The sequence below is a fragment of the Thunnus thynnus genome, chromosome 18, assembly GCF_963924715.1.
Source record: "Thunnus thynnus chromosome 18, fThuThy2.1, whole genome shotgun sequence".
In the NCBI taxonomy this organism is placed as follows: domain Eukaryota; kingdom Metazoa; phylum Chordata; class Actinopteri; order Scombriformes; family Scombridae; genus Thunnus; species Thunnus thynnus.
In genome coordinates, this window is record NC_089534.1 from 7,459,033 (window position 1) to 7,473,243 (window position 14,211).

Genomic DNA, 14,211 nt, shown 5'->3' on the forward strand with positions numbered 1-14,211 from the left:
CACTCACCGCATGAGGTATTGATGGCGTCCCGCAGCTCGGCGTATTTCCATTTGCTCAGCTCGTACTTCTTGGCGCCAGCAGCGGCTTTGGAGGCCTGGACCTGTGGACCTCTAATACAGGAAAGAAGACAAGAAGGATAAAGGCAAGTCAGCAACAAAGACCCACAGCAGAGAACTGTGGGAAACCAACAGCAGGGCACGTATGTGGAGATCATAGGAGAGGGTTGTTCGCTTTGTTTGGGTCAAAGAGGATTTGCAAGTACAGTAAATGCAGTAACTTATAAGGAATAACTAGATGGGTGAAGTTTACTGAGAGTGTCAGATTGCATTGAATTGATTGCAGTCATACTTTGCATTAATATTTTCTTCTCAGCTGCAGCTGTCATAGATTTTCCAACTTTTACTTAGTTTTCTGCAATTTTGCTCTAACATTAACAGAAATTTAGATTTTTTTGTCTTTCCCCATAGAGGGCTCCTTTCATCAGTCTTTCTAAAAAGTTGGAATATGATAATGGGGTTCACTGAACATTTTCCAAATGAAAACTGGAAACAGACAATACCTCTGTGGCTAAGATTCATGGTACATGGTTGTTAAATGCTGTTTTATCGTGTACACTGAAATATATTTTTAGGAAGACTGATGTGAGAAATGAGAAAATAAACCATCTTGCAGAGGCCATCTTAAAGGATCATTCTGGTTCATTTCATTGGATGCTATTTTTGTAGTTTTATCGATCATTTCTGTCAGTTATGATAAGATTGTACTCACTAAGTTAACTGCGGAGACCTGGGAACACAGCTCAAAAAAAAGTTGGACGGGTCAAGAAACACGAGCGGTCAGATGATCAAAGAGGTTTGAAATAAACCAACAGTTTATCCAGATTATCTAAACCACTTAATTTGGAGGTCAAACTGAAAGTGAGCACACCTGAAGTGTCGGTAATGTCATTACACTGTGCAGTAAGTAGAGTAGGTCAAAGTTGAAGCAGGAAGTAGGTCTGTAAACAGTGACAGATGTTTACAGCAAACTGTTCAGGTAATAATTTCACTGTTCACCTTTGACTTCTCAAATCTGGGGTGTTGTTTCCAACCCGTCTGACCGCTTGTTTTCTTGACCCATTGGAACTTGTTTTAATGATGGTCACCATGTTCCCAGATTTCCCAGATTAACTTGGTGACTAAGTTGTTGTTGTTAGAACAGCCGAAGTCACAAAAACAAGGTAGAAATTAAATAAACCAGAATTATCCTTTATAAACAAACCAGGATCACAGCTCTATATGTGAAAGACAACATAACATTTGGAAGTATTTATCGCAGCCATGACAATAACATCTGTGATGACAGCAATACTTTACTTTTATGCGGCCAAATGATTTAAGGGTTGTCACAGGTTTTCTGCAGGTTCATCAAGTTAAATTTAAGACTTTTTTGATACCACATACAATGTGATTTATTACCTGTTTTAGCACCAAAGTATGAAACTATGATATAAAACCAGTAGGGACAGTATGGACTAGAATTGTTTATTATTTTATCAAAAATTTTCAGTACTTCCCAGCTGTATATAACAATAACTCCTAATGATATAATTAATAAAATTAATGCAAAACTGGACCCAAATAAGTGGCAGAAAATGGACAGATGGATTAACCGATAAAAAAAAATCATGAATCCAGTTTTTCCTAAAATCTTGACTTGTCCACAGCGAGTGGATGAGCTTCCTTGCTACTATATATAGTTATATATAGCTGCAGTAGTGACAGTGTTTGCTGCCTGTGTGATGGTGTTGACTGAAACGCCACAAAAAAAAGGATTTAACAGCTTCCTGCAGCACAATGTCACACCGTCGAAACAACCACACTTTTAATTTTTAAATGTGTGTGATGTCTCCCGACGGCCGAGAATCTGATATAAAACATTTTCTTTTCTTTCTTATTGGAATGAGTTACAACTAAATATTTGTTCTGTCATCATTTGATTTATTTAAAAATTTCTTCTCTTAAAACAAATGGTTTTCAGTAATGCTATCATGGATAGTTACTTTACAGATTGATCATTTTTCTTTCCAAGAGAAAATATCTGTAAGACTTTTGTGCATGAAATTACTTTTTAATACCTTCTGAGGCCTTTTCTGAGGAAACTCAAGTCTTCTTAAAACTTTTCCGAACCTGCAGGTACTGTGTCAAACTGTAGTTCAGAATCTACCTGAATCAGCCTTCACAGTAAACTCCACCCAGCTAAGGTTATGAAAGTAACAGGATTAGAAGAATCAGATTTTATCCAACAGACAAAAGTAACACTGGTTTGTTACAGCTACAGGTTCATAGCAGATGTTGAGGTGAAAGAGAGGGAAAACAGGAGAGAGAGACTGCTACAGTAGAAACGGAGGGTTTGAGAACGACATCATTAAAATGCATGCTGTTTCAGTCGCCAAGAAGTCAAAAAGCACCTCTAACATAACGGCGTGGGGCTGCTGTGGAGTGGCAGCTCACTCTGTTAAATTATAAATGACTATTTCACAATGGAATGTGTACATCTCCTCTCCAGCTGCGCGGACCATGCTGTTGGCATCCAGCTCGCTCCTGCGTGGTGCTGCTGACAGGCCTGATTAATCCGTGACCGGGATTTGCTCTTTTTAGAACACCGTGAAGTTGGAGGAGGGACCCTGCTGCTTCTCTAATCCTATTGGATGGCTCATGATTAGCGGGAGCTGGCCTCGGACCCGGGCGGCTGTACCGTGTTCCCAGAAGCACACGGTGGCTTTGGCAGCGAGTTAAGCGGCTGAGAGCTGCCGCAGTCACCTTCTGCTCCTACTTCCTGTCGCGGTGCGTTTGTGGCGTAGTGAGAGGCGGCCTGAGCCAATTAGCCGCAGTCAGAGACCAGAGGAATCGGGAGGAGAAACTGGCATGACTTCAACTGACATCACTCATTCACACTTGTGCCAAGAGGCTGACGAACACTCGTGGAAATCACCATTGGCCGCAGTAATCTTATGAGAAAGTGCACAGTCACACCAGGTTGACTTTCACCTGTTGAGCTCACTGGATGGTGGAAAAATCTACTGTTGAGGTGCACTTTAGCCAAAATTTGTAGTCTTTGAAATAGGATTGGAACCAACAAAAATCTGAGTTATTAATGTTTTCTGATGCTGTTAAAGTTCTACAGTTTTTCACCATTTAACAAAAAAATAAAAGGAACAGAAAATGATTTGATTTGAAATTTGAAATGAGGGATTTTATGTCAGCACATATCCAAAATGTGTTGCAAGAGTGAGTACAGCTCAGAATTTGTTTCTGATAACAGAAAAAAAATGCAAATGAGCTATTATCATTATTATTTTTCTCACTCTCACGCTGGTTTTATTCTTCTCTTTTCTTTTTTATTATATTGTGTTTTGTCTCCTTTCACTTCTGTTCTGTTTTCTTCTCTGTGTGTGTTGGATGAACTGTGTTGTGTTCAGAGTTCCATATAAATAATAAATCTACAGATTTCAGCTTTAAAAGATTAAACTTGTTGACAGGATGGAGATGCATACTTGAGAAACCAGGTGTTGGTTTTGGGTTTAGACCCAGGAGAAGCAGAAACAGGAGCACTAGAAGAGTGAAGGACTGACAAATCAACAGCGAAAATGCTGTTTAACAAGCAGGCGCTTCAGCATGCAGCGGGTCAGCAGGGCTGCTGGTCGGTTGCTGCACTGAGTGGATAGGAAAGGTTCAAAATGAACAAGAAAACAATCAGTAAGTTATAGATGTTATTGGCTTTTCTGAGGGAATCAACCCTGATAATCAGAATTCTTGGATTAGATTTTGATCATCAACTAATCAACCAAATTAACCGGACTCCTGAGAAGATTTCTGCATCACGTGGTCTCTTAAATTCTGTCTTTTCATTAAACAAATCGATCAATCTTGAGGAAACTGAAGTGATTTATTGTGCGATTGGTTTAGTTTGTACGGACAATCTCTACCCACCTAGCCAGAAGTTCAGTCATTTCCTTCGCCATTTCTTCCCTAAAAAGCATGATGGTCCCGGTATAAAACAGTTAGTTCATTGTGTTGTGGTGTTTTCTACAAGTGAATCTACAAAATACTAACTGCACATAAAATATTCATGATACATAAAAACATGAGGACCAAGGAGGAGGAGTAGAGGTTTGAAAGAAGGAGACGATAAGGAACGAACAGTAAGAAGAAGTGTTAAAAAGAGAGGAAGAAGTACACAGAAGACAGAAAGAAAAATGAAATGAAAAATAGTGGACAGGGAGCATTGCCGCCTAAAAATTACATTTTCATACTACGAAATTGGAACAGCAAGTATTTTTGGAAAGAAATGTAATTGCATCCAGATTTTGTCATAAATAAAATGAGGAACATTTTTTAAATTTGCAAAATATTGACACTGAACGTATCAGAAAAATGTCAACTGATGCTGTATTTAATGTTTTCCTATAATAAAAAAATATGAATTGAACATTTTTATGGTTATGTTTTGGTAACTCAGGTTGTGATTTTGGTGAAATATTGAAAAGGTCGATGGTGACTTGAATCACGAGACACTATGTGTTGACTTTTTCAGTATTTAACCAAAACCTTTCCTAAACTTAACCCTGAATGAAAAAAGAACGCTGCACTTTGTAGACTGGAAAAAACATTGCCAGTGCACATAATCCTCACACTAATGAACAGACTGTAAACTCCCCTGAGGCAAATTTCAATTGCCTCAGTAATTTTAAGTGATATTGGGCTATATAAATAAAATTACTTTACAGCAATCACATTACGTTTCCTCCAAAATGTATGCAGGAAAACCATTTTAGTAGTATCTAAGCATCACTTATAGGGTTGCAAAGAAAACAACAAAAACACTAAATAAAAGTGGAGCGAGTGAAGCAGGGGATGGAAATGAGGTTTGAAGGAGGGAGGTGAAAGAAGACAAGGGAGAGGTCATCTGTGTGAATATGCAGATTGTCTCTGTTTCTAGTTTAAGTGTTCATGTTCCTCCTCGTTTCTGATTTACTTCAGACATCAGGACTTAAGGTTAAGATTAAATCTGTTTCTTAATGCTAACATTAACTCCACTGATTTTCTACCTCAACGTGTTTCCAGGTGTCCAGAAGGAGCTGTGTGAAATTGGTTGGGGCTTGAAAATGCTAATGCTAATTTTAGTTATCAAAAAACAGGCTTAAAACATAATGTACTTAATGAAAAAAACTGAACAGCTGACTCTTTAGAGGGTCTAGTACAACCGAACGCTGAGCAAGACTTTTTTTAGGCGACCAAAATGTTACAATGAACTTTCACGGACTGAAAACACACTGTGAAATAGTGACAGCTACGCCTATACTCTTATTCTAATCTGGGGTTATGATAAATAATGTACGTAACCAACGTTCAACAATCACAATGTGGGCACCCCCTAAAGCAAACCCTGCTTTATTGTCTATTTTACTCTAAATGGGACCATAATTTACCAAATGAACATCATCTTGTATTGAAGAAGACTTGATACTAGTGATTGAGACCATAAACTCATTAGGGAAATGTTTACCGAGGTAATAAATCAAGTGAGAAGTAGTCACATTTTCTCATAGACTTCTATACAACTAGACTTCTTTTTGCAGCCAGTGGAGTCGCCCCCTGCTGGCCATTGGAGAGAATGCAGGTTTAAGGCACTTCCTCTTTGGCTTCACTTTTCAGACCCCGAGCTACCTGCTTGGGCTGAAAACTACAAGTTTTAAAAGTAAAAAAATTTGGGGTTGTGGAGTTAGAAAGAGGTGAGGTTACCACTCTCGTGTGGTCTGCCCCTCCTCTCTGTTGGAAGCTGGCAGCTCTAGGCTACATTAGCTGCTATTAGTATTAAACACACCTGAATCTGTACAGTTGAGTGAACTGAGTCGAGTTGAATTGTTGGTAATGTAGGATGTTCTCCATCTTGGATTCTCCTGTCTGCATGTCATTCAGGTAGTAAAATATCTACTTAATAAGTACTTCAGTAACTTTATTCTTGAGGATGTTTTACCGCTTGCCTCATCACCACAGCTGCCCATGACTTCTGGACTTTCTGCATGAAAACTACACCACAGTTTGTAGGTTAAAAAAAGTTGAAAAATACCGTAGTGACATTAATAATGACTAACTTCACAGAGAGCAAAACATTTTAGAGAAGAAGAGGACTGTGGATTGTAACCACCTGGTGCATAAAGTGCTACGATGCACCACTCTAGCATCCTCTGAGTGCCTAATAGTGTAATGTGGCCACTACTACAGCTGACTCATGACGTGAAGCATCAATTTCAACTTTCAAAGTGACTTTGTATGTGGGTCGCTTCAGGCTAAGTGCAGAGAGAAGTGCGATGGAGGCTGCTGGGCAGAGGCCTACGAACCGATGCTCTGCCACGCGAATGTCGGCACCAGTGACTACACAGTACTTGAACAGTCCTGAATGCTTCTCTGAACTGGTTTAACCTTTCTGTGCTCATGGTCCCAAGAAAAAACAGATGGTGGAAATCATTCTGCACCTACAGCAGAATGCGTTTGACTTATGCACCTTCCTTAATTGTACCTTAAACAGAACAAGTCCTGCATATCTACATCTATCTTGACACAGTGTCCTAGAGGTGTTTGGTGTGTTGGTTTTCAGGGGTAACCTACATGGTCAAGCTCTTGAGCTGTGTGGTTCCAGCAGCACTGTAAACAGAGGATTATAGGATTATAAGATGGAGCAGCTCTGCACAATATAACAAACCAATCAGGAAAGGGAAAGGTGATTCCTTTTCCCTCTGACTCATCAAGAAGTGATTCTCCTTCCAAACTCTGATCAGAGGACAGAGTCCGAATTCATCAAACTTCTGAAAGTCACATTTTGCACTTCAAGGAAAAGTCTGTTGAGATTCTATATTTCCATTATAGTCAACAAATTTCATGAAACGAAAACAATTAATTGATCTAAAAACAAATATTGTCTGTGTGTATCCAAAGCCTAATATATCTTATTCGTCTTGTAGTCCAAAAACAATTGTTAATGAGTTACCGCTGCACTGGGTGACATGTTCTTTCATTATGAAGAGCTTGGACATGTTTGTTTAGAAACGGCTCCAAAGACTAATAACGGTGATCACGTTTTCAGTCTCTGGAGAGTAGTTCTGTGTACCATGGCAAATGCCACTGAGCATGTGTGTAAACATAGTTCTGTTTACAGCTTTGCTAGCTTATTGTGCTACATATCACACTCTTGACTGTACTACATAGTAAATCTCTCAAGAAACGTCAGTACAAAGTCGAGAGGTTGCACATGCTAAGTAGCGTCTGCCTTACACAGAACTACTCTCCTGAGACTGAAAATGTGATCGCTGTTATTAGTCTTTGGAGTCGTTTCTAAACAAACTAACGTGACCAAACTCTTCATAGTGAAGGAACATGTCACCCAGTGCAGCACTGACATGTTTTTAGACAACAATGGAGGTCTAAGGCACAGAGGAATAAGATATATCAGGCTTTTATACACAAACAATAGTAGATCAATTCATTGTTGGTTTGGCTCTGCACACGAGATTTGTTGACAATAAGAAAAAATAGAAAATCGCCCCAATTATTCTTTAACTGCAACATTCAGAAGTTTGATAATATGGGTTTAACGTTTCACTAAATCACGTTTCTAGTGTGTGAAAAATTAAAACAAATTACTTTGGTCAAATCTGGACAAAAAAAGTCCTATGTAAAAAAATCAAAAAATTAATAATAAATAAATAAATAAATAAATAAATAAATAATAAGTGCCTTCTATGAAACTCGTGCCACTGTTAGTTAGAATGAATTTCTTAAAGTTAAGAGATCAGGGGTCTGTGCTCGGCTGACAGATTGTTACAGCATGCAGGGGTTGGTTACGGTTTAAATAGTCAAAAGGCAGGTGGGGTTGGGGGGATTAAATTAAAGGGTTAAATCGCCGGGTCTTACGCTGCTCTCTCTGGGGACGATGGAACTGAGGAGCCGTTACTGGGAGAGGAAAGAAAACAAAGAAGAAGAACATGGTTAAACACAGGAAGGATCCTTTCGGAGGTGATGGCGTCTCCAGCAAACGCAGCACAGGAGGAATCTTAAAATCAGTTTCTGTCCTGCAAAAACTCGTCAAGAAGTTCAGTGAACAGCAAAGAGTCAAACAGAAACAAAACATCAAACAGTGAAACTGAGAAATAGGAAATCTAACTTGTTTGAACTTTCTAGTTGTTGACACATCAAGATCCATTATTAATCACGACTGATAGAAACACACTGGACAGTGAGGTGCATTTATAGAGCAAAACAAGTTAAGATCAAATCCTATATGTTCTCATTGCAGAGGATCAGCCATGATGTGTTTTAAACTTTATCATTATCATGTGATAATTAATTTAAAGGTTCATGTTTGATATTCAAACAGTTTTGTCTTGTCAAGCTCGTGGAGGTCTGAGTGAAATCTTGTAAAAAACATTTTAAAAATCCAGAATGGAAGTTGAAAATACCTGCTTCTTGAAACTGCGACCCTGTTCAGTGGTTTCCCAAACTTTTTAGCTTGTGAGCTCTTCAAATTATTATTTATTATAGGAGTAAAACTAACAATTATTTCCAAGTTTTCTCGATTAATCGTTTATGAAATATAAAAAAAACAGTGATTCATAATTTCTGAGATCCCACAATGATGTCTTCAGTTTGCTTGTTTTCTCTAACAGTCTAAAATCTTAAGATATTCAATTTACTGTCAAATATGACAAAGAAAATCAACACTAATCTAAAATCTAATCTAATTTATTTAATTGATACCTTACTTACTACCTTAAATATAAAACATGATTTCTAAAAAAAACCTTTTTTCTCCATTTAGCAGAGGAAGTTGTGAAATGTTTTCTAAACACAAGCAGCAACACTTTACCACCATTTGGGTTTAATTTTCACATGTTGGACCATCGCTTCTATCTGCTATGATAGCATTGTATCAGCCAAACTAACAGCTGAGATCTCAGAAAGCTGAAAAAATGGGTCCAAGAAACACAAACAGATGAGTTATAAACAAACCGACAGTTTATCCCGATTATCTAAACCACTTTACTTGAAGGTGAGTCCAACAGTGAGCACAACTGAAATGTTGATAATCCCTCATTGTAAAGGAAAACTGTGTGCACGACTATGATAAGTACGGTGGGTCAAAGTGTATGTTTGCTGTGATGGATGTTTAAAATGGACAGGTCGGGTCATAATCTTACTGGAGACTTTTGTTTTCTCTTACAAATAAATTTGATTAATCCAGAGGTTTTACAAACTATCTGACTATACCTGTTCGTTGCCCCGTTGGTTTCCCAAGAGCACTTACTTTGGTGAATACTACAGTATGTTATCATAACCAATAAAACCCAAAGCCACAGAAATAAAACCCATGTTGTAATAAACCAGTTTTACTTTAAACGGTTTCATTTCAATATATTTTAGAGACCCGAGGGAGTAGAAATATGAAGTATTTCATTAGAGAAAAGCCGATTTGACATAGTTTTGTGTAGCAGAGATCTGCAGTTTCTGTCTCGCTGTGCTATCCTGCTAATAATCCCGAGACACCAACATGTTATATTGGGCACAAATAACTTCTCAGTACAGTAATTTTATTGGTTTAACACATTTTGTGCCTGAGCGTCCTCCAGACCTCCATGAGCTCGAGGAGACTGAAGACTTTCTGTGAGACATGGACGATGTTCCAGCGTCATATAAACCCGGTGTCTGTGTCTCGTTACCTGCGCAGGCCCATGTCGTTCTGCACCTCATCGGGGATGAGCTCCGCCTCGCTCTGGGCGATCCTCAGCGCCAGCTCCCGGTCCCTCCTCTCCTGCTCCAGGACGGTCTGCCGAGACGCCTCCTCCTCCCGCTCCGCCTGCAGCTGCAGCTCCATCTCCATCTGAACACAAACAAACATCAACAAACACATGATCATTTACTTTTCTACCAATACTGTCTGCTGCTGTTAACATACGTCCATGTGTAGAAGTGCTGCAGTTAACTACCAATTCAAGAGTTTTACTCCATCGGCAGGAGAAAGATGTCTGCCAGATTCACTACAGACAGCACCTTATGCTGCATTCACTGAAAAGACTCAGCTCAGGACATTAGAAACTTTCTTTTTAAGTATATTTTCCAATTCTGTCAGGAATACAGTAGTGTTGTTTTATAGGGCAGCAGTTTTTATGTGCAGTTGTCACCTTACAAGGAGACATTTTGCAGCTGAAAACTGTGCCGTCCCTGAAATGCTTGTTTAGAAAATTATACACTGTTTTATTTTCCTGTTATTTTTTATTAAAATAACAGGATGCTTCTGTCCATTCCAGTGAAAGCTGCTCACATATGCCATAAATGTTTCATAAGATTCTTCAAGGTTCCATGTTTTGGGGCCTGAGGAGCATTAGAGTCAGCTGAGAGCCACACAGGTCAAAGTTGCTGAGCTTCAGCATATGGGGGACATATTAGGCTTTTTGTGATTTTCTGTTATTTATATACTGTTATGATGTTGCATAATCTATGCTAGACATGGTCAAAGTGGCAAAAACAATATGAGGACGTCACTCATTCTTCACTAATTTCTGACACTTTAGAGACTAAACAATTAGTTGATTAATCTGAAAAACTGACAGGTTGCAGCCTGAGATTTATGGATACACTCCTATTACTGCAAAGACTCAATATCTGTTCATTCATGCGCACTAGAAGGATGTAAGCTAACTGTAAAGACGCAGGATCAGTCGACACGGCCACTTGTTAGCATTCATAAAAGCAGGAAACCCCAAATCGATGCATGGGCATGAACATCCTTCAACCTTCTCACATACAGAGCAGGTCAGGAGCTGCAGCCGGAGGGGGAAACTTAATCTCTTCTGTCGCGCTCATTAAAAAAGCAGTGAGGGACACCGAGTGAAGAGAGGGCTAAACTGCAAGATTAATGCTCCTGTTTCCACCTTTCTTCATCAAATGACATTCAATATGTCAAACGGCTCCTTGACCGACTCAGGAAGGGCAAAAGGAACTCAAGTTTTCAGTTTATCTTACTTTAAAACACTGAGGATACTGAAGGAATTTTACAAATATATTCACATTTTAAACACGTATACTCTTACTTTTCCTGTTCTTCACTTTACAGTCTCCGTTCTTAGCCCTTAACCTTTAAAGTTTAACTATGAACTTGAAATATAAACTATAATGATGCATATTTTTTGCATTTTTTATGGGAGGATAAAACTGGTTTTGGACGTATCTGTGATCTTAAGTTTCACGCCTCTGAGTGGGCGTTTCTCACGGCAACATGACTGACAACTGAGAGCCGGCGTTGCAAGGAGACATCTGTGGTATGTTACTATTCATATCATCCTGGCTGGACTACTGCAATTGCCTTTTTGTTAAGTTTTAATATTTTTTCAGTCGAGAAATTAACCATAAAGATTTCCAATATGTCAGTTTATCTAAATTATACCTATTTGGAAATTTGCTACGATGTTTTTGTATGTCACATGACTCTCCTAGTAGTACATACACTGCTTTCAATGATAAAAAGCGTCTGTATTAGGATTCATACATGTGATTCTGGACCTGGTATTACATTTTATCAGATCAGAACCTAGTTTCTTCTAAAAGTTTTTCAAAATTTAACCATGACCATGATCTCTGATTGCTCTGCCATCTTTGCTGTAGTTCAAACATCATTTTAATAACGTCTCACTGTCCTACAGTGTGACAGCGTGTGCAAAGTTACGGATATCATCTTTAATTTTACACCTACAATCATTTATTTCCAGGAAATGTCCCCTCTAGATGCTTATCATCGTTTATTGGGTCTGACAGTATGGATGAAAAGAGGAATAAAACTTCTACATTTCACAGTATGACTGATGTCACCTCCTCTTCTTAAATTCAGAGCCCAGTTCTGCAGTGGGAGTCATCAATATTCAGAAAAGAGCAAACGTGCTTAGAAGCCCAATGACTCTGAGCTGGTGGAAGTGGAGGAGATTTGTGGGTAACCCGGCCTGGGGCTCCAGGTCCCCGGCCAGGAGCTTTGATCTGAACGGACACCGCTTGCTGCTAAAAATCACCACTTGATCCAGGCCGGGTCGACGCCCTGAGGGAACTAGAGGAACCAGCCGCCATGGCAACAGATGAGCCAGACGGAGACATGCTGGATGATAAACATAAAACCCCGTGAACTTTAAAACCCTCTATCTCTGTCACACACACACACACACACACACAAACACACACAAAGCAATGTGTTGGCATTTGTACAACAGTAAGACTGATGCATCTGCTGCTCATGTATAAACATGTAGATGTAGAATAGAACACAAGCTTCTTTGCATTAAACAAAACAAAACAAAAAAAAAAGCAAAGACATGTCCAAACAAATAATGACACTAATCTTCCATTTACTCTCTAAATGCTCTTACTGAAGCATCATCTGTAATTGCTCTTTTATTATAGCTGTTTTGTGATTTGTTAATTTAGTTTTTCTGCAATCAGTTTACCAGTTCTTCTTTGCATTTTCATTTTGCACATAAAAAACATAAAATCTTACACCCTCAATTCAGAGGAGGAAAGACTCTACAGAAATACTAAAATTAATAGGGCTGTAGTCTGCTGGTCGACTGGTCGATTAGTTGGTCGATATGCTCTCGTCCGACTAAATTCTCATTGGTCGAATAATCTCCGTGTTATTTTCATAAGGAGAAAAGTGCTACATCAACAGCTTTCCAGGATTAATCCATTACTTCCTGCGGCGGGAGGGACAGACTAAAAAATTACCTGTGAAAACAACGGGGGTGTATTCAAAACACCCCCGTTGTTTTCACAACTTTGAACTCGCCCAACCTAATGGAGACTGCTGGGTCTAACTGTACTCAACGTTTACTGAACGTTTACTGAATCGGTGTTTCTCCATAATGACACAACGAGAACCCCCGCCAGGCCAAAAAAATATTTTTAAATATTTTTTAATATTTGATTTGATTTGAAATCAATAGCGTTTGGGAGTCTCTGAGCAGCGCTGTTCCGGTACGCGAGTCAACCTCTGTCGTTGCCAGGGAAACCATTGGTAGCGTGGCTCCGTTAAGGAATACGTCATTGCGTAGTATGTTTGCGTAGCGAGTGGGACAGAGCGAGTGACGGTGGATGCGAGCGGGGCAGAGGAAAGATAAGTAGTAAGTTGTCAGTCTGGCAGTAAATGTACAGTACAGACTACAGTGTGTCAGTTAATAAATGCTAAAAAGTCACGTCTGTTGTTTCCCCAAATGCCGGAAAAGTGAAGGAGGTTAGCTCCAAAGTTAGCAACAATGGGTTAGCCTAGCCTGAAGACACAAAACAGACAAATACAGGACAGAGAAATGTGTGGCTGCCGAGTTTACTGTGCACTAATGACATATTAAGTGTAATAAGTGAAAGAGTTTCGGGCAGAAGACGCCCTCATATCAGATTTGTCATTATACAGAACATCTGATAAAACTTCAGCTCTATTTGCAATAAAAGGACCTTGTGTAAGCAGTGACTCACCTGTTATATAATATTACACAGCATAATGAAATTTGTTGAAATCACAGGTGCCATCATCACTTCCTGACTCAACACAATTTGAAACTCACACCAAAAACCAAACACCTCACTGCACGGATCCATTACCGCCTCCGTTTTTCATCACAATCGGAAAGATTGGAAATTTAATCTAAATGAAGAATAACATCAAACAAAACCAAGAGTTTGATTCTTTCTTAATTAGTATCATCAAAGGGCCTTTTTTCTTTACCAAAGGATGATGATTTTACTTAAAAGTTTTAAATCTCTAGATATGTGCAGATAATATTCCCCAGTTGAAACACAGACTGTAAAAATCCACCAGTGGGACTTTGGGTCATTTCTTGCAGTAAATGATGTGAATAAGAAGTGTTGTGGTATCTCTGCCTTTGTGTCCCCACAGATTTGTCTTGCGGGACGACGCAGTCGAAGCCTCTGAAATCCCTCCTGCGCAGCTCCACTTTTCTCTAATCCATTTCTAGCCGTTCTGGCAGGAACATGGCCACACTTTATCTGTCTCCATCACACGCTCTAATGGCCCTCTCTGTCTCTGCGTGTCTCCATGTGTGTGTGCGTCTTGTTATGCTATCTTTGTGAGGACATTTCCTGCCATCATGAGTCTAGTTTTGGGGTAACTCAGGGTCTGTG

General features: G+C 39.3%; 1 protein-coding gene across 6 annotated transcripts in view; it reads right to left on the reverse strand.

The window, feature by feature from the left end:
* The window catches only part of LOC137169799 (unconventional myosin-VI), a 168,539-nt gene that overhangs the window by 22,969 nt on the left and 131,359 nt on the right, over positions 1–14,211 (reverse strand). For 4 of the 6 annotated variants that reach the window (XM_067573161.1, XM_067573162.1, XM_067573163.1 and 1 more), the window contains exons 28-32: positions 9,756–9,916; positions 7,954–7,992; positions 6,652–6,687; positions 3,973–4,011; positions 8–111 (exon numbers count right to left, since the gene is read on the reverse strand). In XM_067573161.1, coding sequence (XP_067429262.1) covers positions 8–111; positions 3,973–4,011; positions 6,652–6,687; positions 7,954–7,992; positions 9,756–9,916 — 379 coding nt within the window. The remainder of the gene's footprint in view (positions 1–7; positions 112–3,972; positions 4,012–6,651; positions 6,688–7,953; positions 7,993–9,755; positions 9,917–14,211) is intronic. The other 2 variants (XM_067573159.1, XM_067573160.1) reach the window with 2 other exon arrangements.